General features: G+C 40.6%; 3 protein-coding genes across 5 annotated transcripts; 1 reads left to right on the forward strand and 2 right to left on the reverse strand.

The window, feature by feature from the left end:
* The first annotated feature begins 478 nt into the window (after positions 1–478).
* LOC124182568 lies at positions 479–6,067 on the forward strand. Of its 2 annotated transcripts, none has more exons than XM_046570010.1 (2): positions 479–1,034; positions 2,452–6,067. In XM_046570010.1, exons 1-2 carry the CDS (start codon positions 617–619, stop codon positions 3,942–3,944), a joined length of 1,911 nt encoding a protein of 636 aa, XP_046425966.1. In that variant the 5' UTR covers positions 479–616; the 3' UTR covers positions 3,945–6,067. The 2 variants fall into 2 exon arrangements, with proteins under 2 accessions (XP_046425966.1, XP_046425967.1); XM_046570011.1 differs by lacking the exon at positions 479–1,034 and adding an exon at positions 1,595–1,830.
* LOC124182567 lies at positions 4,982–13,121 on the reverse strand. Of its 2 annotated transcripts, XM_046570007.1 has the most exons (8): positions 12,946–13,121; positions 12,616–12,702; positions 10,207–12,399; positions 9,935–10,097; positions 9,664–9,824; positions 9,371–9,584; positions 8,433–9,296; positions 4,982–8,345 (listed from the first exon to the last, which is right to left on the reverse strand). In XM_046570007.1, the coding sequence occupies exons 2-8, from the start codon at positions 12,694–12,696 to the stop codon at positions 6,610–6,612; spliced, it is 5,412 nt and encodes a 1,803-aa protein (XP_046425963.1). In that variant the 5' UTR covers positions 12,697–12,702; positions 12,946–13,121; the 3' UTR covers positions 4,982–6,609. The 2 variants fall into 2 exon arrangements, with proteins under 2 accessions (XP_046425963.1, XP_046425964.1); XM_046570008.1 differs by lacking the exon at positions 12,946–13,121 and having other exon boundaries at positions 12,563–12,622.
* A 3,956-nt stretch (positions 13,122–17,077) lies between these two features.
* LOC124182365 lies at positions 17,078–22,590 on the reverse strand. Its single transcript, XM_046569516.1, has 5 exons — positions 22,078–22,590; positions 21,135–21,211; positions 20,056–21,051; positions 19,649–19,978; positions 17,078–19,498 (listed from the first exon to the last, which is right to left on the reverse strand). The coding sequence occupies exons 1-5, from the start codon at positions 22,565–22,567 to the stop codon at positions 17,222–17,224; spliced, it is 4,170 nt and encodes a 1,389-aa protein (XP_046425472.1). The 5' UTR covers positions 22,568–22,590; the 3' UTR covers positions 17,078–17,221.
* Between the last annotated feature and the right edge of the window lie 286 nt (positions 22,591–22,876).

A 22,876-nucleotide genomic window follows, 5' to 3' on the forward strand; every position in this document is an offset into this window, starting at 1 on the left:
GCGTCCTTCTCCCACCACCGATTCGAAAACTTGGCAAAGTAAAATTTTTCTTCATTCCAAGGGATGGGAAAAATAACAAAATTAATTTACCAATATTTTATTTTTATAAATAATTCATGGTTTGTATAATAAATTGAGTTATTTCGGAACGGACGCGGCGCCACCAGCCGGCACGATTTCCATAAGCGGTTCTCCGTCAGGCGATGAAACTGAAAATAACTCTATCAAATTTCAATTTTCTAACCGTAAAAGGCACCGCTCTCACTCCCCAATTTCTGATAAACCGAATAAACGATAACTCGTGGCAAGGTTTTGTTTAAATATCGTTAAATGTAAAATAATACGACGGTCTCTGTTAGAGTCGGCGACGCTAGACCCCGCCCACAACCACCCTCGTCCAATGGGATCGTCGCTGGGTGGCGCGCGCGAAAATTTATAAATATTTTTGGCGGTTAACATCAGTTGCACGCGGTAGACGAGACGGTGCGGACGTTGTGAGCGCGTGTGGCATCGTTGCCGTTAGTTAATGCTGAATTAAAAGACCGGTATTTGGGGTGTTGAGGACTGTGTTAAGTGTGAATTGAAGCTTGTGGGGTGTCGCGAACAGCGGGCCCCGATGGAATTGCATACGCCAAAGCGAGAGTCGCGGGCCCTAGGCCTTCAGGACGGGCTTCCTTGCAGCCCGCCGATGTGCGACACGATGCTCTACCCCTGGAACTGGGGCGAGGAGGCGAGGAACGTGAACCTCAGCCCCGGAAGCTCGTGCTCGTCCCCGGAATACCGGGATCGCGGCGTCGCAGCCGTGCGAGGCAACGCCGGAACCGGCGTAAACGAGAACGGGAACGCCGACAGTACAGGCGCCGGTACACGTTCCTCATCATCGGAGAGTCATCGCCGAGGGCGGCCGAGAGCCGATGCCCTAACGAACCTGATGATGCAAGGCAGCACGTCACCGAGCAGCATCAAGTGCACCTTCTGCAACAGGGTCTTCCCGAGGGAGAAGAGTCTCCAGGCGCACCTGCGCACTCACACAGGTATAATAATACACCGGGCGGAGAGACGCCACCGGCAGAGTACGCTGTGTGCTTAAATATACTATACCTAACTTCACGTATACGCGTTCCCTCGTCGGACTTCACGTGTGCATGGCGAGTGGATCGGTCAGGGACGCTTTGGGAGGGGGGTGACTTTGGTTGCCTGCCTGCCTTCCCTTCTCCCTGCGGACCAACCGTCGTTCGGTTTGCCGTTGGCGTCACGCGTACACCGAAACGAATTAAATCCTACCGGCGTACGCGTCACGTAAACGTAACATGCGAAGGAGCTGGCTCAGCGCAACGAACCTTCCTTCTTTCCCTCCCGCTTTTCGCCACTTGCCGAAGTACATGATTCAGACTTTTCTTAAGTCGCAATTGCGTTTTGTTTCTCCTTTCTCTCTTTGATTTATCTTTATCCCCTTGCCCTTTAGCGCTCGGCCATTCGTATTTTTTCTCGCACCCTCTCGCCCTCCCCCTCATCCTTTCTCTTTCTCTCTCTTGGTGTGATATACTCTCACTTTCTGGCTCCTTCTTCACAGAGCTTGAAAGATCGAACGCTCTCAAGATGTCCGTCCTTTTTTCTTCTACTTCTTTGTCCTGATACAATGTAGCAAAGACATATGCATTTACAGAACAAAGGTGGATGGAGAGAGATGAAAGTCGTAGAAAAATGTTTAGGGAGCAACTGTTAAGTCACGTTTTGCACCGGAAATCTGTCGTTCAGTAATGACTGACCGTTGTCAACTGTGTCTATTAACAGGTGGAAACAAGGCGGTTAGAATGGAAAAAACAACAGGTTTCGAAATCTAAACGGGAAAGAGAGATTTCATCTCTATCACTATTTTCAAGTGATTGTAGGTCACCTTTGCTTCACCACCTGTTGTCAATATGGCCATAAATTGTGAGCATACGGACAAATGTAGGGAAATTGATATAAACGTCGCCAAGATGGGTGTAGACTGAGTGTGTGTATAGAGTTTCGAAAAATAATTTGATACCTAATTTGACCGATTCTCAACTCACATCCCGATACTCATGATATCAAGTTTAATAATATTGAAACATTACAATGAATATATTAGTATTTATCGAATAATATGGAAAATTGGTATCATTGACAGAGAAAGCCTGGGATTCTATCATGTAACTTTTGTCAGCAGAGGTTTTCACATGGGATGATAAAAGTTGCCTAATACATTCCTTGAAAAATTCAGAGAATTGAGATTAAAGTCCTTTGACAATTCTTTTTCGTCTGCCTTCAACACACAAACAAGTGAAAATAATGAAGATCAATTTCTCATACTAGATTATCTTCTCTAACATCAAAATTTCAAATAAATGTAGCGTAGTTGACTATATATCCTGAGTCCACTAAAAATAGCAAATATTTTATTTGTTTCCTTTTAATATGTTCAAGGAGAACGACCTTATCCTTGTGATTATCCGGGTTGCACAAAAGCCTTCACGCAATCCGGGCAGTTGAAAACACACCAGCGTCTTCACACAGGAGAGAAACCATTTCTGTGTACGGAATCTGGATGCGAAATGAGGTTTACTCATGCGAATCGGCATTGTCCGGATCATCCCTATGCGACGTTGACGAGATCCGATGACTTTGTGCTCAAGCCGGTAACCGGAAATACAGATCTGCCTCACGACGTCACACGATGGTTAGAGCGATACAAAATGTCAAGGGAAAGGGAGGATAGAACGCCAACTGGAAAGAGTGAGCGTAAGAAAAAGGCGTGGAAGTGCAGTATGGACAATCATAAGAGGACAAAATCCAGAAAAGGCCTGATGATGGACGCTACTGGTGAACAAGAAAATGTGGAGCGAAAAATTCAGTCCAGTCAAAGGCTCTACTGTGGGGAAAGCCAAGACAGCCAAGAGGAAAGCCAGGATGAGGATCCGGTGGAAGCCTGTGCCATGCTTCAGATATCCGAAGACGAAGAGTCGACTCAGACGAGCAAACTCCCCATAACTCCGGTTCGCAGATCACTGGACAGACTCCAGCCAAAGAAACGCTGGCTAAGAGAAGCCTGCCTTGAACAACAGCTCGCAAAGCCGCTAAGATGGGATCCGCCATCAAATGGTCAGCAAAACTCTGACTCTGCTCAACTGGACATTGAGATTGCCCAGGGCCAGTTCGGCACCTCATGGAACGAAGGTTCTTGCATCACAGAGCAGACTTCAGATTCAAGTCTGAGCACATTCAACGACACGTGCTACAAGTCTGAGACGGAGATATTGGACTCTGTATCTCTGGGGTCTAATCCTAACTCAGATATATCCTGGGATTTATCCATCAAAGTGCCTCCCATTGACAACGAAGTTACTGTGGAAAATTGCTCGGCCGAGATCGGCTTCGGTGACAATTCTACCTCCGTCAATCAGCACTGCTGGGATTCACTGGCACGCGAGATTCTGCCCAACAACAATACCAAAGCATTTAATGTCTCTCCGATAGCTGCGAGTTCGCACTGGGCCTTGACAAACTCGTTATTCGAGGAGCAACTTCCTCAGTCGAATTTTACGCCAGTCAAGAATAATCCTAATCAACGCTCTGCTGCGTCTGCGCTGTCCTGCACCAGGGAAAACGAGAGGAGACCTACGGTCCTGATGCTGGCTAGAAGCTGCGCCAACCCTGGTGTCAAGGAAGCTGCCCCAAACAACAAGACTGCAATGAATCAGGACAATGTCAATGAAAGAACAGGTGCAAAAGTTGTAGTGATTAAGCAGGAGATGCATCAGCAGGACAATCTGATACCTGAAGATAACCAGAAGTGGCTTGGTGCACTTGCACTCATGGAACTTGCGAAAACCCAACAGGAAGCTGCCAGAGTTTTGGAGCTGAACAACGAAACGAGATCCCTTGTATTACCTGCCAACAAACAGTACACGCATCTTTAGACTGTGATTGCCAATTTGGAAGCCCCTTTCATATTCTTTAAATCTGCAAACGAGTTTATGTCTCCGCTATTATAACTTCTTCTAACAAATTATACATTGGTTTTGGGCAATAATGTCTTCAAGGTAAAATGTTACATCCCAAAACCCGACTGAAACCTCATTATATTCAAAGATAGTCAATTATTGATCAATCACTTATTCCAGGTATAAGATGTTGCTCCAAAAGACGCTACAAGGTTAATTTGAAAAAATTTATATTTTTCCATTTCCACGCAGCATTAATTGGCTACATTTGTTGAGGAATCGTTTTCCACCGTATCGTTCAGGAGTGCTTCCAGATTGTTAATATCTTTGCAAAGATTTATAATGTGTTATTGAATTTGATGAAGCTGAAGCTAGCAGCCAAAGTTAGCAGCCAATGATGTTAAACTTTTTAGAAATAGAAAAATGCACTACAGTATTGGGGGTTCAAGGTATTTCACAAAATTTTGATTTCCGGACTTGACTACCTTATTCGAATGAACATTAGAACGTTGGCTGCTAATGCTGGCTGCTAACTTCAGCCTCGTTAATGTGTTTTTGAATTTGTGAGCTGAACTTTCCCAATCCAACCTTAGCCACACATTCCTGATTTGTGTTTCATATTTTGTAAGATCTCGTGTTCATTGTTGATAGCGGTTAGATCTGAAGTGTGCTCAAAAGTTACCATCTCTGGTTAAATAAAACTAAGAAACAAACCGTTGGAATGTGGAAACATTACGTGTGATGAAAGTTAAATTACTTTATGAATAGCTGAGTATGCATGCTGTGTTTTAAATATTCAATGGACCAAAAATAAAACTGATCAAATAACGCGACGATCATTTCCCAAAGAGGAAATTATTTACAAATGGTATAAAAGAATAAACCATTTGACATTTATCTATCAGGTAGCTCAGTTGCTTCTTATCCACTATTATTTTTTGTATTAAATATTGCCAGAATTGATATCTTTGGTAATAGAAAGTTAATGGAAAAAATTAACGACTTCAGTAAAAAATGTATGATTAACGTTTAATTTTAATATAATCTAACATGAATTTGTACAATGAAAGTATGACGACTTGTATGTACCTGTTGCTACTCTACAAACGAGCTAAGTTGTATGTACACAGTGGAAGTCTTGACAGTGAAACCCTGTCTAAAGGCCTGTAGAGATGATTTTATTAATCAAGTAACATGCAGTTGTTACTAATATCTTGCCTCAAACTTATGAGATCACGAAAGGATCGATTACTATAATAAAGTAAAAAAGCTGCAGTGGGATTTTGTTGAAAATTCCTATGGATCGTTATGTTGTTAATTTTTCATTTATAGGAGTAATGTGTAATGTTCTCGATCAAGTTCAAAAGTAATTATATACGTGATGCCTTCGGTGATAGAATATGCTTTAAGTCAGTGAAAATTGTCGAGTATGTAAGGTCAAAATAATGAGCCGTATCATTGTATATTTAAATATTGTTCGGTCTGTTTCTTTTTACCCAAAAGTGTTGCAGCTTTTTGGCATATCGTTTTTGAAACTAACTATGAAGGGTCCGATACGTAATTTCTATTCAAATGTTGATTAATACATTTAGATTTCCTTCTTTTTTTTTTTTTTGTTTATCCAAACTAAAGTTATTCAACAAGTTACTTGTTTGATCACACATCTCATCTCAAATAACGTAGATACTAGTCTAAAAGAAGCAAGGACCAATTTACTTCTCAGCAGACAGTGTGAAAAAACGAATTATTTATTACTATTGTATGAACTATTACGATGTATTGCTTTGTTCTACAAGGCGATAAAATTTTGTGTGATATTTAGTTGTAACAGAGAGAAAAAAAAATCTTCAGGAATGCTAAAGTAAATTTACAGCTATTATGATAACAATGTTATGACTCGAGTTTATTAAGTATTTAATTGGAACAAAATTAGTTACTATTTATCTGAAATTATTATTATTATGTTATAAGAATGCGTAACTTGTAACTCACGAAGAGAGTCGCAAACTCAGAGGAGCTTATGCGCTCATTTTACCCAGCTCCCAATTTACCACCAGATGTACATATATCTTATATTTTAATAAATATTTTCACACAAATTCCATACGGTACTTGTACTTACAATTTTTTTTTTTCAACCTGTGATGAAAAGACATCTTATACAGAGTTATCATTATTATTATTATTGATCAATGCTTTACAAATATTGGTGATATACATCGATTCGGAGCTCATTATTGATATGTGAGCATGCGAATGATCAAGGTGACATTCAATTAAAAGTAAAAGCTATTTTTAGATTTCATTGACCGTTTAGTAGAGAACAGGAAAACTTTGATGCAGTTATAACTTAAACATCTACTGTTTTAACACACAAAATTGAATTGATAAGTGTATTGTTTGGCTTTCATAACATATGATTAAACTGATTGGGCTTGTTAGCTTCACTTTCTGAAATTGAACATAATAAAAAATCTATGAGCAATCACGATCAAACTGATCAGCGATCAAGGGATCAAATTAGTATGCCAACTTCAATACAGATAGGATGTCATTCACTTTTAATATTGGGGTGTATTCTCTACCAATAGGAAAATCGTCTTTTAGCTTGATTAGACACTGACCTACCAGTATCGAGAAATCATTTGAACTTCTTTATTCTAGACGTCGCCAGGGTTTTGCTTCTTTGCATACAAGTTTCTCGTTTAGTCATTTCAGTCGATGCACTAGCACTTGATGTTGAAAGACTGCTTGTAGTATTCGAAATTTTCACATTCGATGATGTGGTTCCGTTCAATTGAGACTTGGATCTTAAAATTCTGGCCGAAGTTCTTATTCTACATGTTTGCACATTACTTTTACTCCGCTTTTCAATCATCGCCTGTTCCTCGAGGTCTGAAGTCTGAATTAGGTCAGAATTATTTGACTGCAAGCTCTCCTCTCCCAACAATATGGAATTTTCGATGTCAAACCGTGAATCGTTCGTTTTTTCTATCTCAAATGGCGTAACACAATCTGATTTATCCTGCTGACTCTTGCTTCTTGTTATAGCTGAGCTTTTGAATTTCGTCTTTCTCTCATCCAGGTCGCATGTTTCCGTTTTTGATTCGTACACTTCATTCATTGATAAGACGACGTCCGGGTCATCTAAATGTCTTTTCTGTTTAATATCACTGTTATGAGACCGTGACCTCGCAACTCTAGCAGAAGACCTCAATCTTTCTTTGTGCCCAATACGCTCAGGCATCGCAGGCCTCATGTCCATTTTACCATTGATCTGATCTGTGTCTGTTTCGGATTCATCTGCAAACTGAAATTTTACTCTCAAGTTTTTAACAACAGACAGTGTATCCTCGTACAGATTTGTCACCAGTGATTCGTTGTTCTTCTCCTTTTCCAGGCAGGAACCAGGCATCCATGATCCTTCATCAGTGGAATCTAAACGTGGCGCATTGGTAACAATGCGTTTTGACATTTTTTCGATTCCAATGTGTGTTTCTGTCAAGGAACTCACCAGTTTCTCCATATCATCCGGTTTCGTGCTTGATGAGTAACAATTTTGTTGAGAATTCTCACCATTACACAGGTACTTAATATCTAAAGATTCACTCCTTGATTCTGCAACAGCTATCTGCTGTTTTACTAGTTCGATTATCCGTTCGTTTTTGTCTGAGCCATGCAGCCCAGTTTCATCAAGAATTTCAGTTAGTTGCTTGGAAATGCTTGGGAACAGGAAAGCAGTCAGGTTGATTATTTGGGCAAACGTTTTCTCATCTTTAATTGATAAGTAAGAATTTTTGTGATAATTTTTATCGCCGGATTGGTGCCCAAAATTTAAGGATCCAGTATTTAAGTCATCATTCTTTCTTTGCTTTTTAACAAGTTCAACTAACCGCTCAATCATCTCTACTTCGCTCAATTTTGGTTGGACAAGAATTTGCGCTACTCGCTCGGAAAAGGGTGCGGATAGCAAAGTTGCGATGCTATTTATCCATGAACTCCTTTTATCATTCATGCTTTCCTCCGTATATCCTGGAATGGATCCTTCGTTCGTTTTTGGATTGCCGATATCAGATGCGGTGTCTAAATATTTTTCCAAATTTTTCCTCCTCACAGACGTGGGAAACGCGTGATCGCGAGATGCTTTTGGTCCCTGTCTGGACGACTTGGGTGATTGAGACACATCCACGTATTCGTCGAGGTCGATGCTTACTTTGGTCAACTTCAGCAAAGGTGGAGTCTTGTTGCGACGTATTGTTCTCGGCTTTTTAACACGTGACTTCATGGCTGGCGTGGTGATTTTCGAGGATTCGATATTGCTGCTTGTGCAGATGTATTTATTTACATCGATGCTGCTTGGGTCAGGTACTGTGAACTCTATAAACGGAAAGGAAAAATTGAATGAATAGAAAGATGAAACTCACATGAAATCAGAACGCAATACAAACAATTTAATATACTCACTATCAAAGTCAGCAGAATCTTGGAACATGTTGCAGAACTGGTATTCGAACACCATTTCTTTGGCAGATACGTAAACGGGATGACTTTGGAGATGAAATCTTTCGCAAATATTAACAGCTTGCAAAGCGACGCTCATTCCATCCTGCCTATCATCGAATTCCAATTCTCTTATGAACCGACTGAAGTTGATAAGAAATAGAACATGCTCGACTGCGTTGTAATAGCACTTCCAAGGGTGTTGTTTCACGCTGTCACTCTCTGGTACATTTTGCCAAGCAAATTTGTCACGATGTTTGAACTGCAGCATCTTTCTTTGCAGTACAAAAGCCCCACCGAAGTGAGACATGGCTTCGTTAAGGTATCCCTGCAAAAAGTATAGTTGTGCCCTGATGTGCGTACTGGCGAGTACAAGGTGCTGGTAACAAACGCTGCTGCATTTGTAACAGAGGCAGTTAATATGCTCCAAAAATTTTGGTTGCTTAAAAACCGTCTTCCTGAAGACAGGGGAAGAATCATTGACGCGAGAATCTCTGCAGCCTGGTTTATTTAGTCCCGTCGTCAGGGTCTCGGGGTTTTTTGTGTTCTGGGATTCCTTAATGTGTTCAATATCAAGAATGTACTCCAAGCCTTGCAGTTTGACAAGGCAGTCATCCAACTGCATGCGTGACAGGTCGATATAGCATAAATTCTTAAGACACTCTGCAACACGCAGCGTAAGCCCCGAGGACTGAGCTAACTTCAGTCGATTAGTAAGGTGGGATGAAATCTCCTTGAATGACAACAGGCTGTTCATACACAGCGACAGATGCGCTGTACACGTAAGAAGAATCTCAGAAGTGTATAGCTGCTTTTTCTTAACCCCCGCTGCAAGATAAAGAAAAATAAAGGTAATGATATTTCAGCTTCAACTTGTAAGTGAAATTAAGAGCAATAGTCACCCCTGGGTTGTGGTGAATATTCCATTAGAACCAACAAGGAATACAGGCATTTGACAAGATAAGTCATTTGTTTTTGGCACCTAGTATCATTCGAGCAAAATGGATAATTCTGAAGGGCGGTTTTCATGCTCAATAAAAAGAGCTGAACATTTTTGAGATGATGGACACTCGGGAGTGTCACAGTTCTGTCTAAAATTTTGGCCCCTTCTTCGTACTGAAAATGGAATTACGAAAAAATCAGTATAAACAGATTGAAAGCGAATAAAAACGGACGTTTGGAAGTGGTATAATACCTTGCCAATTTCAAAGTAAAATTTTGACAAACCAAGACAAAAGAATGCGATGGCGTCGTTACTTTCAGGCTCAGAGGAGGTTTGTAATTCGGTCATCAATTCATTCCCAGTTTTAATCCAGTCATTGTTGACATTCCATAGGGAAATACTTCGTCCCACCACTGTGTATTGCACAATTAATAACTATAATCTTACAAACGATATGTTTTGCTTTGCAAAAAAGTTTGTGCCATTTATAACTGGTTATTTAACAAACGATAAAGAAGTTTACCATAAAGACAAGTACTAGCATCTTTCAAGTTAGAAGCAAGTTTGTAAGCCAGATTCCACGCTTTACCCTCCAACATTGAAAAATGATGCAATCGACAGAATTCCCCAACAATCACCAGGGTGCGCAACATCATGAGCAAATGCCATTCTTCAATGGGGTTATTCTGTAAAGAGTAGCAGTCGATGCCATTGTTGATATTACTACTAGTATGAGTATTTTTTTTTAAACCCTATACTCTGTGAAAGTTAGAACATTTGAAACAGTCAACTTACCACATTGTTTTCAATGCAAAGGCTCCAATTGCTCAAGGCCTGGTTTAAGTTGACGAAAAGTTGAGAATCCTCTACAATATTGATCTTAGTGTACGCAGGTACAACGGTGTCACTTTTGTTGGGCTCTCCTTCAGGAGATGCTGATTTGGCGGCGCGCAGTGCAAACTTAGTTGTTTGCATCTCGGCTTTTGTATGATCTATGATATCATGCAGATTAACTACAAAAGTGTAAAAGTCAAGATTGGCAGCAGTCACAAGGTGTAAATTGCTGGCAGTTTTGTCCTCTTTCAACTTTATGATCGCCCGCTTCAAGTACTTGGTAAAATTCTGGTCATACTGATATTGGAGCATATGGTAGCCCAGCATTTGAACCCCTTGAGCGTACACCAGTCCCCCAGAATTGAGACTTTCCAACTCTTCGAGCGTGGCTTGCATAGAGAGGGACATATTGCACCGTCCCTCTAGCAAGCCCCTCAACTCCTGTATACAAAGTTCATTCAGATCATAATCGTCCAGCCTCACTTTAATCCCAATCAAGGAAAAAGAGTCAGTGTCTTCTCTCAGACAAGTGAGCATGGTCAATGATAAGATGTCCGATGATGTTGCACATGTGTGCTTTATGCTCGCCCACATGCGAAATGCTTTGCTGTCGGCATTCTGGTAACTCAGTAGCCCGTTCAAGGCACACAGTGTCAATGCTTCTCTGTAACTTCCATGATTATAGTGAACGCTACAGAGCCGGTGGAGGACATAGGATAGAGGATTCTTCATGGATAGCAAGCTGTTTGAGGATTTGAGCCCGTCAAATTTAACAATAGCAGAGCACAGAAGGGAGAAGAGGTACACACTCTCTTCGTACAACACTTTGTGACAGCTTACGCTTAGGTTGTAGATATGTATCGCACAATTATTCCAGAGAGGATACCATTGCGCGCAATTAAACTGCTTCATGTCAAATATTGCCGCGACAGTTTCTTCGAGCAGTTCTTGCACGAATGGAAATATACTGCTGAGCAAATCATTGGCAGGTATTTTGGAGAGGGTAGCCAAGCACTTCATGCTGACCACGGTGACTGTATGCGTACTTGCCCGCATTGCACAATTATTCTCACGACACACCTCGCAACCGTCTGACCAGCTCGAGTTTAAAACAGTAAACATGAGCTGTATTAGCCCAAGAATTTCCTGCATTGTTGGGGCCTTTAGAAATTCATGATTGTTAGCGGCAATGTAACGCTCCCAGTGCACCAGTACAGGCTGTAGAATGGAGTCTATCATTTGCATATTTAATGTGGCTCCCTTGCTGTCTTGATACATCTGAATACTGTTCAGAGTTTCTTTCCTGAGTTTTGAAAGTTCCCAATGCGATAATTCTTTTGAGTTACTTATAGACTTCAACAGTATCATTCCCATATTTCTATAGAGTAAAATGCAACAGGATAGTTCTGGATCTGCGCTTAAAGTGGTCTCAACGATTGAACAGCTATCTGCTAAGACTGTGGGAGCATTTACCGTCTGCGGTGAGGTAATGGCAAGAGCGGTAGCGGAATTTATGAAACGTAGAGCGTCTTTGTAAACGTCATACTTTCCTTCGCCTGTCAGACCTACATTAATCCTAGCTAAAAAGCTCCTTATAATACTACGATGGTTCTGATTACTGTTGTATTCAAACTGTCCGAGTAGAATATCAAGATTTTTTAGGTAGCGAAACGTTCTGCACAAGACAAACATGGTACGTTCCTTAACTATAACTTCCAGTACCCTCAACTCGTTATTTATTAAATCTAATAACAGCTGGTAGTCAGCTTTGTTGAGGTTGCAGGGTGGCGTAGTTCCGGTCACTTTGACTGCAGCATCACGCCACAAACTCGCAATTTTTGGGTAAACGTCTAATTCCTGAGGGGTCAAACCGTAAACAATGTTTCCAGCGAAAGACCATACTATAATATTCATAGCCTTATTATACAACTTCATGATGATTAATTTTCGAGCGACGTAATACAGGCTAGAGAAATACTTTATGAAATCTGGTACTTCTATCAGAGCATAGCATAACTCATCTGCTATTGTAAATATTCTTTTCCCGTTTTGGATGTCTAGAGGTTGCAACCGTTCTGCTGAGTGTGACAGACATAGCAGAGCTTTGAAGATGATCTTGTTCAATTTTGGATCGAGATCCCATTCTGACAGCTTCTGAAAAAGAATGAGAAAAAGAGATGAGATACTTATGAGATAGAGAACAGTTATCTCATTCCTGTCGGTTAATAGATTACATTTCGAGTATCATTTTAGGTAAGTACTATATTTAATATATAAAATCATGCTAGATACAATGAAGTAGTTTTCCCATCTTTACCACTTTCTAATCCAAATTCTGCATATCGTATAACATGTGATTTCTATAAGTACCTTTATTTCACTTGCCACACTTTCTAATTTATCAGCCAGAATCAAGTCTATCCATTTTTGAACCTTTCTTTGATGTTCCATTGTTTTCTGTAACAATTGTTGGAAACAATGGCATGTACCTAAACAAAAGTGCATAGAACTTAAATCAAGTTTGTGTTTTTTTTTTTTTGTTTTATTAAAAACAATGTGGTTTTTATATGTGGAGTTGAGAAATGACAAAAAAATATTTAATGTTTCCATCGAATTATCACAGTCCGCATGTTTCAACCGATAACCTAACTATAATTTCCGTTTCAGACATGTATTAAAAAATATGTTGCCTTTACTTACAGCTCAGAATATTATATTATTGGTATGCAACAACAATATCCCATAAATGCATTACGAGGCAATTATTAATTTAGCAACCAGCACGTTAATATTGAAATAAATAATAACGATAAACAGCCAAACTGACAACAAATTCAAACTACGGCGCGGCCATTTTTGTTTACGAAAAACGGAGGTAACTGGCAAAAAGGTTAGGATAAAGTGGACGTAATTATTCGTATACGATATTCAGCGCTGCCCAGCGGATCTGAGGTCAAACTAAATACTTCCTACCACTGAAATAGGTATTATCTCTATTTCAGCGTTGACTGTTCTTCTGTAACTTCAATGCGAAGTCAGTGCGATACCTAAATCTGATATTTCATACGAGTTCTAATTCCTTTTCTTGTGTTGATTTTATTCATTGATGATTAATTGGAGGCTAATATTTGAAAGTGATTTTTTTCCGTGATAAACTTAACTTTTGCGCAATATAATATGTAATTTAGTGTACGAATTGACCATAGTACCATTTACTAGCGGTACACAAGTCCGTGGGTACATCATGTACAGTACTCGAAAATAAAGAAGCCAATATCGTCAGTCGGAAGCAAGTTGCGCGAGGCGTCAAACTACAAACACGAGCAGATGTTGAGCAAATTGCCGCTGCAAGCCTTGTCAGGCGTAAATTTGAATGCCACGAACCGCAACGACTGTAATAGTGTTTTCCCGTTTAAATTTTTCACTAACAGCAGAGCCAATGAAGTAGGAAATCATTACATAGCGCTACTGTGATGAGCTGGATAATCCAATTACTTGAGGTGCATTCTGATAACAGCTTCAAGTTCTCAAAACATTGTTTCATCTTTATTCAATACGTAAAAGTAAAAACTGACAAATAATGTTTTAGTGCTCTGAGCGGCCATCATCAACTTCCTATTAGCGGATCCGGCTCAGGATACTATTACAGGTGCGCATTGAGTGCGGTTTGTCCAGTTTTCCTGTCGCTTAATTCGTTAAAGTTTAGAGACTCTGCGTTTAGTACGGACTTTTTTTAACTGAATTCTACATATACGTAAACCATACCTGCAGTACGCAAATCTATAATCAGCATGGCGCTACGTTTGAAAACTTGAACGAGCATGCAACCGAGCAATTTAAATATCATCAAATGCGTACAGATGTTTTGGGCAAGCCAAAGATTGATGTGATTGAAAAAAAAAAAAAACTTGCACACAATATGTATTTAGACATGCAGTTAGGTGACCAGAATTCTTTTAAATCATAAAACTGGTGTCTTATGCCTATACATGCGTGATAAAAGTGGTACATTTTGTATTTGGATTTTATTACTTGCGTACTGTTTTTTGTTTTTTCATTAAAAATCTAGTTGTTGGAATGCAACTCTACACATGTGGTGGGTATAATATGTAAAACTACATACTATAGTATTTATTATAATGTATGTGTATATAATAGTATTATGCCTTACGTGATCTTCTCACGTATTCAGCCTAATATTTATATGTACCATATAATATTATATGTACCTATGTATAATATGTATACTATTATTCGTAATAATACAATGATGAATTAAATATATTTTGATATTTATGAATGGACTCGTGACGGTTACACAGCAGTGCATTTTCTAACGTTATTGTACCAAATATTTGCGTACGCGTTAGTCCATAATTAATTGAATTCAATGTATTTCTTTGCATTCATCACCACGTGACTTCAATATTCACTCAAATATGATCAACTATTTACAAATATACAGAACTTGATTCAATTCCGATCGAATTGTACGATTTTAAACATTCGTACGGATTTCTTGAATTTGTCAACATGTATCGAAAATTTTGACGGCACTACTTTATACATATTACAATATCTGTATATATATATATATTTGCTTTTTGTTAAATTTCGTCCGGAAATAAGTCATGACTTACACAATGTACGGTGATAATGTTTAGTCAAAAAATACTACACTATAAGTAATTATTTTTATAATGGGGGGGGGGTAAATGTGCCGAAATATGATAGATGTAGTCTTAGGTACGATATGAACGACAATAACGTAAAACTAGCAAAATCTCTGAGGCGCGGTACGAAACTTCGTACTAACGGTTTGACGCAATTCACGACGACTCATAACTCGATCACTTCCTCCACATATGCTTTCGTTTTACATAATCGAAATGTGAGCTACACAGGCTCTCTACAAGTCTCTGTCAAGAAAAGATAGATAGATATTTGAGTGGTGATAGGTTTGACTGTTTTATCGTACAAAAACAAAAACAGCTTGGGGAAAGATTTCTTGCGCTGCCCTGGATGTTAAAAACATATCAGTACTTTTCTGTCGAATACCATTAAAAATCTAATTTTCGTTATATTTAAGGAATTTGCTAAAAAAATCTAAATTATCATTAATTATATTCTAAATGGCAAGTTTTTTCAATTAAAGAGAAATATAACAAACGTCGTAATCCGGATGCATGATAAACCGTTATATGCGCATTGTGACAACGGGTATTTGGTAGGAAGCAAAACCAAGAAATAGCACGCGACGACAGAGCGTACGTAACTTTGATTAGCAGGATATTGCAGAGTAAATGAATGATCGACACTTGGCGGAATTATGAATTCTCGCTAAAGGAACTGTTTGAATAAATGAAATATTGTTTGTTTAATATTTTTACATTTTTTTTTTCTTTCTTCTTTCAAATTGATCTTTGTTGATAAATAAACGACATCGTATCTTTACTTATAATTACTAATTATGATTTAAAACGAATAGTAAAAGAACTTCAAGTAATGAAAAATATAATTTACCTATTAGCTAATGTTTACAGTATCTACTTACTGTGTGTAATGATTATTACAGTTTATAAATTACATAAGTTTAGAAAGGGGAAAAACCCACGTGACAATTTATAAAGTGATTTTCAATGAATGCGAATTTGTCACATCCGTATTAAATATACTCGACGAAAGTGGTATAATTCTCTTCATCAACGAAAATAGCTTGTTTGTATTCGATACTGAAATACAGAAACTTGAACGCGACATGTGTTCGCACCTAGAAGCAAAGAGACAATTAAATATGTGTATGTGTTCACAGTTTCGTAAAAAAACACAAAGATTCCAATCGTGTCGAAAGCGAATACAATTCTCGTATGTTTATAAAACGTATCACATGTACAAAACAAGAAAAAAAAACCGGAGAAACGCGACTGAAAGGTATAAGAAAACGCGCTTCCAGTATCCAAACTCCTCTAGGTTTACGTTAATTTAGGAAAAAAAAAAGTAATAATAATAATAACCGATGGATAGTAATAAAAGTAATAAGTCTTTGCGAGTGAAAATTGCTCGGCTATCACCGGCTTCGTGCACATCTCTAACATACTTTTAGCATAGTAAAATCGCTGCCGAAATACACGTTTTGACTGGATCAAGATTCTCACATAATACCTAGTGAATTATTCTGATCTCGAATGGTATTCAGTGTACTTTTATTAATAGTTAAGAGCAAATGCCTTTTTTTTGCACAACATGTCTTCGTATTTTTTTTTTTGTCTCATTTTAACTTTTATCGTATGTTTCAAATCAGGATGCATGTTCTCCTGGACATGTCTCTTTTTTGCGTCATTCGTTATGTGCAATGAGTATAGCGATTCAATAATTATGGTTCAGAAAGACATATTTCAAAATACACGGATTATTCACAGCGCTGACTTCAATCTCTTGATAGTCTATCCAAACTTTACGTAGAAAACTGAGACCCTATCAGATTACTGCTTTTCTGAAATATGTTCTGTTAATATTCAAGACGTGCAAGTACACTGTCATATTTCCCGAACGAACGAATTCAAATAAACATTGCAAGGCATTTGATATATTATTTACTATACGGAGCTGTGCGAAATGGCGCATCGTGGATCTTGACTTTTGCCTGATGTTAACTAAAATACAAAACATCATCAGATTGTTGTGACAATACTGCATTGTAAAACAAGTCACGCAGTCTTTTTCAAGGCATGCCTATCGATCCTCTGAAAAGCTTAGCTTAGGCTGACGTGGCAAAGTTTGATTATTTACAATACTCGTCGCGTCATAATTAAAAATCAAACTAATAAATAAATAAATAAGAAATCTGAACCCAGTTTTATTACTTCTGATGCAAACTCTTTCCTCGGCGAACTGATTTATTTTAGAACGAGTTGGGCCGAAAAAAGCAGCCCGCTTGAGTTATCGACTTTCATAAATTTTATTAATTACACTGAGCTCACGTTCCTGTACTGTTTTCCGTTAATTGGTCTGCCTGCGCCAAAATTGCAGTGTTTTCTTCAACGTATAGTCTCTTAGCATCTCTCTTAGCCTCGCTGGATGCGGAACTTGATTTTCTCTTGTGGCTCGAACTTGAAGAGTGTGTTTGGGGAGCCGATGAATCTTCTCTGTGCTTCCGGCTGCTCGACGACGACGAAGACGACACTTTCCTATGTCCATGATGAGAGTCTCTCCGTTTTTCCAACTTCCTATCACGACCTTCTTTGCTATCTTGATTATCGCCGGTCGTCTGTTTGATAGATGACGTTTGTTCCCCTGCCTCCTTGATCCGCTCGGCCTCCTTCGCCTCAGTTTTACTGGGATGTGGACTGCTATGGTGATGTCGGTGTTTCTTGTGCTCCTTGTCTCTCTTCTCGCGTTCCCTCCTCTCTTTATGTCGTTGTTCCCTCTCCTTGTCGTCTTTGTGTTTCCGTTCAGGTTCTAGTTGTGAGGACCGATGCTCAGGAGACTTTGCAGTCTTATCCTCTCCATGTTTGTTATCACTCTCTGCGCACGACGGCATGCTCGGAGTCGTTTGAATCCCATTAGTAATGTCGGCGGGAGGAGGAGGCACAGCTTCTGGTTTCTCATTTATCCTCCTTTCCTTCGCCTCGTCCTCGGCCATTTCCACAAGCGCCTTGACAGCATTCTCCGTCGCGCATTCGAGTTTTGACATAAACGCGGACACAGTTTCGGCTTCGAGTAGGCGACAGTATTTCTCAACCTTGCTGGCATCTGTTGCCCATTTTTTTTCTGCAAGATCGAAGGTTTCCTTCTTCATCCTCTCGACCATTTCCTTGGATGCTTCTGCGACTGCGTCTCTAAGGGACTGGCACATCTCCTCTACGTCAGTTTTCGATTTATAAATGGCAATCTCCAATGCCTTGTCCACCACTTCGGTCGCGTAATTTTTACCAATTGTTTGCCTCGTCGAAAGAACGTCCTCCTCCAGTTCCACCTTCTCCGAAGCTTCCTTTTCCTGTAGAACAGACGTCACTGGATTGTACAAGCTCAGATCCGGTCGTTTTACGCACGTTTTAGGAGCTTTCGCCTGCGGCGGACTCTCAGAAATACATGTGGGCGACTCCTTGGTCGAGGAATAGTTGCTGCTGGATGACTTTCCGTGCTTAGGATGATTTTGTTCCAATTTGTGGCTACTGCTGTGCTTCTTCTTTTCACTAGAATTACTCGATGATTTGTGTTTGTCGTCATGCTTCTTGTTCTCGCCGCTACATCGTTCTTCCTTTTTTTCCCGGCTCCTTTTCCGTTCGACCGTTCGTTTTTTATGCTTACAGTTCTGCTGTGGGGTGGATCCTAGTACGCTACTCGCGTCACTCTCCTTCCTGTGATTACTCGACGAGTGTCTTCTGTGGTCCCGTGTTTTATTCTCGTCCTTGCGCTTGCTGTGCTGTTCAGACTTCTTCAGATTTCCTTGATACTCGGCGGCTCGTTCTTTTGCTTTCTTTTCCTCCAGTGAATCGGTGCTCACCCTGTGCTCACCGTGCTGACTATCTGTATTTTCTTTCTGTTCCTCGACGACGCTACCCCGCTCCAAATTCTTCTTTTCCTTGAAGTGGTGGGCAGTCTCAGTTACAGTGCGACTGTGCCTTATATTCAAGCTGCTCAATATCTCGGGGTAATACTGCTTTAACCTCACGTGCCATGCAACGCTTGAAACCGCCGACACTGTCCTGAACTGATGAATTATGTTACGTGGTAAAAAGTAAATGTCGTTATCGTAAAGGTTTATTCTAGCATAACGAATCCCCTGCCTGCGCAATTGGTTCAATTTGGCATCTTCAACCCATTGAACGCATTGGGATATGGGAGGTTCGTGCAAATCGAGTTGCAGCTTTTCAACCAGCTCGGAAAAATCACCGGCATAAAAAGCGACAACGTCTTTAGTTATCCTGTTGTACTCGTAAGACTGACCGCCATGGACTGCCTTCAATATTCCGACAGCCGCTGTCGTCATTCTATCTAAACCATGACCGACGTGGTCGGCATGAGCTCTTGTTCTATCCTCAAACATGTACTCACGGGCTTCGCTCAGCCGCGGCAGGTACTGAAGGTTACGTAATTCGTTTATGCCCGTTCTGCGACGTTTGCATGGACTCTTGTTCATGTCGGCTGTAGGAACAAGCTGTTCTCCCGGCCTGATCCACAGAATTGGTCCATCGTTCGACTCCTGTGGCGTCTCCATTTTCACCACAGACAAAGGACCCCAAGGCATGGTCTGAAAGTAATTTTGCTGAATTACAAAGAGGTTTTACCGTTGGAAAATCTCGGAAAAACAGAAGTTTCGTCGAGGTTTCACGATTGTAAGTTACAACTCTTTTGCTAGATTACACGAGACGAATGCAAGCACTCAAAGAGTCCAACTTACCATTCTCAGAAATGGATTTTCCTCAAGCCTCTGAAGAAGGTCTGGAAAGTATCCGCCAACTTCTTCATGGACGGTGCCAACAAGGCTTATTTGATGTAGCGGGCCATACCGCACAGTGCCGTTACTGAATGTCTTGACTGCCTGCTCCTTGTACTGTAACATAGTCGTTGTTTCTATGTCACTATTGCGGCCTAGAACCCCATTTTTAACGGTCAATGAGGGGTAATTGTCAGCCATGTGATCCAAAAGGTCTGGTAAATAAGCTGCTGCATTGTGGACTATTCCCATTACATGGTAAGCGTTCCCGTTTTCATCCTCGCCAAACACGACCTGCATGAATATATAAGTTTCAATTGAAAATATCACGAATGCTTGATTATAGCCAACGAAGGATAATCATTTCCAACCTTGAAGTATTCCTGAGCCAATTCTTCGACTTGTTCGTTAGATAGGGTGTCGAGTTCATCCTGGTACATGTGGACAACGTTCGCACCTCCATTGGGGTAAGTTTCAATGTGAATGAACTTCTTGTACTTCAATCCATCAAGGTGATCCCTGCTCTCAGCTAATTTGTTTAAAGTCTTGTAGTTCTTAGTCTGCAGATTCAGCCTCATATTCTCTGTATCCATGGTCGTCAGACTCTGAGAAATGGATTTGTGACAAAGCGGCAGCGTGCCACGATCGCGGCGGCATTGCACCCCAATACTGGCTCTCTTGATTTTGCTTCGTTTGTAGCATCGAGAGCAATGCCTTCTCTCACTGTGTTCTCGTCCGCGTTTTTCTCTTGACGAGTGAGGCTGCGATTTAAGGTTGTCACTGGTCGTTGACGTTGGAGGCGCTACACAAGGTGCTATGGTCTGTCCTGTAGTGGAATGAATCTCGATCTTAGTGTCATTGGAACTGCCAATTTCACTTTTGTTTACTTCGGCTTCGACCTTGTTTGGATCGGGTGGTTCTTTTTTAACGGCAATTTCTAGAAACTTTGATTCCTTAAGTCCGTTTTCACTCTCCTTGCCTATCACCTGAGGTGTCAAAGCGTCGCAAGGAGCATTATTTGGCATTGAACAAAATGGTTCGTCCATTAACGGAGTGCCTGGGCTCTCTGCATCATTGCTAGAGTTTTCTCTCTTAGTGACCGGGTTTGGGTTCCCTTCTGCATTTTTTAACTCTGTGCTAGGCATTGTTGCCGTCGTCGTTATCGTAGTATCGGGGCTATTGGGCCTTGCTGGAACCCTGAGTGGATAATCAGGACTCCTGGGGCTGCTGAAGATGTCCCCGCTACTCTGGGGACTTTCTCCATGATGCGGCGTTTTGTTAGAAGCATTTCCACACCCTTCGAGTTTTACCGGGAAATTTTGCGAGTGTATCGCTGGCGTTACTTCGCCTACAAACGTTGTGTCGGCCTATAAAAATTACATGCGAATGTCTCAATAAGTTATTTAAACAATTCATATGGAATTGAACGTCTAACTGTCGACATGCTTACATTCATAGAATGATTTGAAGAGCTCTTCGAAGATTTACTGAATTTCTTGCCGTGACATGCAAGGCGGTTTACCTCGTCTATAAAATACAAAGCATGATTAAATGACAGATTACCTTATGCAAGAACCTTGTATCCAATATTTTCTTCATTATGCTATTAATGGGAGAAAAGATGGCATATGGAATAACGTAATGAATTTAGATTTCCCAGACAGATATTGTTTCATATGTTTTTTGCTGAGGGAAGGATATTTTTGTGTAGGACTGTTGGATCAATGCTTTGGTTTGTGAATTTAATGATTGAATAAGTTGATTACAGTTTTTATATCTATCAACATCGAAAATTAATGAGTTCCAACCAGTTGAATTTCATAACCATGCACAGCCAAGTTACTTCTCACCATAATTAAAGATTTAGGAAAACGACAAGGAATGACGAATGTTTCAGACAAAATGTTTGCAAGTCAAGAAAAAATAGCCAAAGTATTTGACCTCGGTGTTTATAAAAATCATTTCAGCATTTCAAGGAACGGTTTCTACGGGTCAAGAACCCGTGAACAAAATTTGTTGCTTGGTATGAAAATTTGCTGATGAATCGATAGCTTTTTGAGTTTTGTTACAAATCGGTGACTGACATCTCAAGGTAGAACAAGTGAAATTCACATGCGTGCAAAAGCACTACCGTTAAAGAATACCATGACGAATACTTTGATTCTTGGCATACTTTCTCGCAGAGGCATGGGATAATAACGATAAAACTGCTATGGCGGCTTAGTATCTGTGGAAACACAAGTCTAAGTAACGGGAAGAGAAAAATGACGCGTAACTCCGCCAAGGCTGAATGAAATAACGAACCACTTGTGGTGGCGTACCGATCAGTTCCGATTGGACATTAAGTTGAAAAGGCTTTGGAGATAAAGAGAAGAGGTTTGTACGACGGTTACCATTTGCGTCCGCAGAAAGGGTGAGAGGCCTCTCCGCAGTAGCGTAGTACTCCAGAAACGTGATACCACTGGCTGATAGGGCTGGTGTTTGTTGAGGCGGAACGTGGGGGGTTGCCAGCGCCTTGACGACGACGCCGTCGTCACGACACCCGCTTCCCGGGGGACCTGGAGACCCAAGAGACCTCGGTGATCGAGGGGGCGAGGCGAAGTCCGTCTCGGCGTTGAATATCGCTGCGGGTCTCGGAGGCGTCTCGATGGACGCTGCAACTGTGTTGGCAGAGCGCTCGTGAGACGCGCCGTTGTCGTTGCTCGTTATTCTGCTCGTTCTCCTTGTATTGAGGCTTTTTTCGCGCTCGTTGAACGACGACGAGCTAGGTGTTGCAGGTCTGCTCGATATGTTGTCGCTTATCACTTCGCTTAATCGCGTTTCTGCACTATTTACATCGCGCTGTTCATTTGACACGGTGTTGCTACTATTCTCGGAAGCCATCTTGGATTTACGGATTAATATCGCAGCTGGGAGTCTGCGATCATTGCGAGATCAACCTCACCATGTACTATTTTTTTAAGGAATCTTAAACCGACTCCTAGATGGCGTAAGTACGATGTTTCTGACGGCAAAGAGGATGGAGGTCAACGTTGTTGGTTTCGTGAAAAAGTGGTTCGCAAAATGTCCCTCGATTCTGCCGCCAATTTCCACCACTAGTGGCGCTAGTAGTTACCTAACGAGCTTGCGCGCGGTCAGCGAGCACTCAGCGAGGGCAGCGAGCGTGTCAGAAGTCTACTAGCGCCACGTAGA

The sequence above is a fragment of the Neodiprion fabricii genome, chromosome 5, assembly GCF_021155785.1.
Source record: "Neodiprion fabricii isolate iyNeoFabr1 chromosome 5, iyNeoFabr1.1, whole genome shotgun sequence".
NCBI classification, from domain to species: Eukaryota; Metazoa; Arthropoda; class Insecta; order Hymenoptera; family Diprionidae; genus Neodiprion; species Neodiprion fabricii.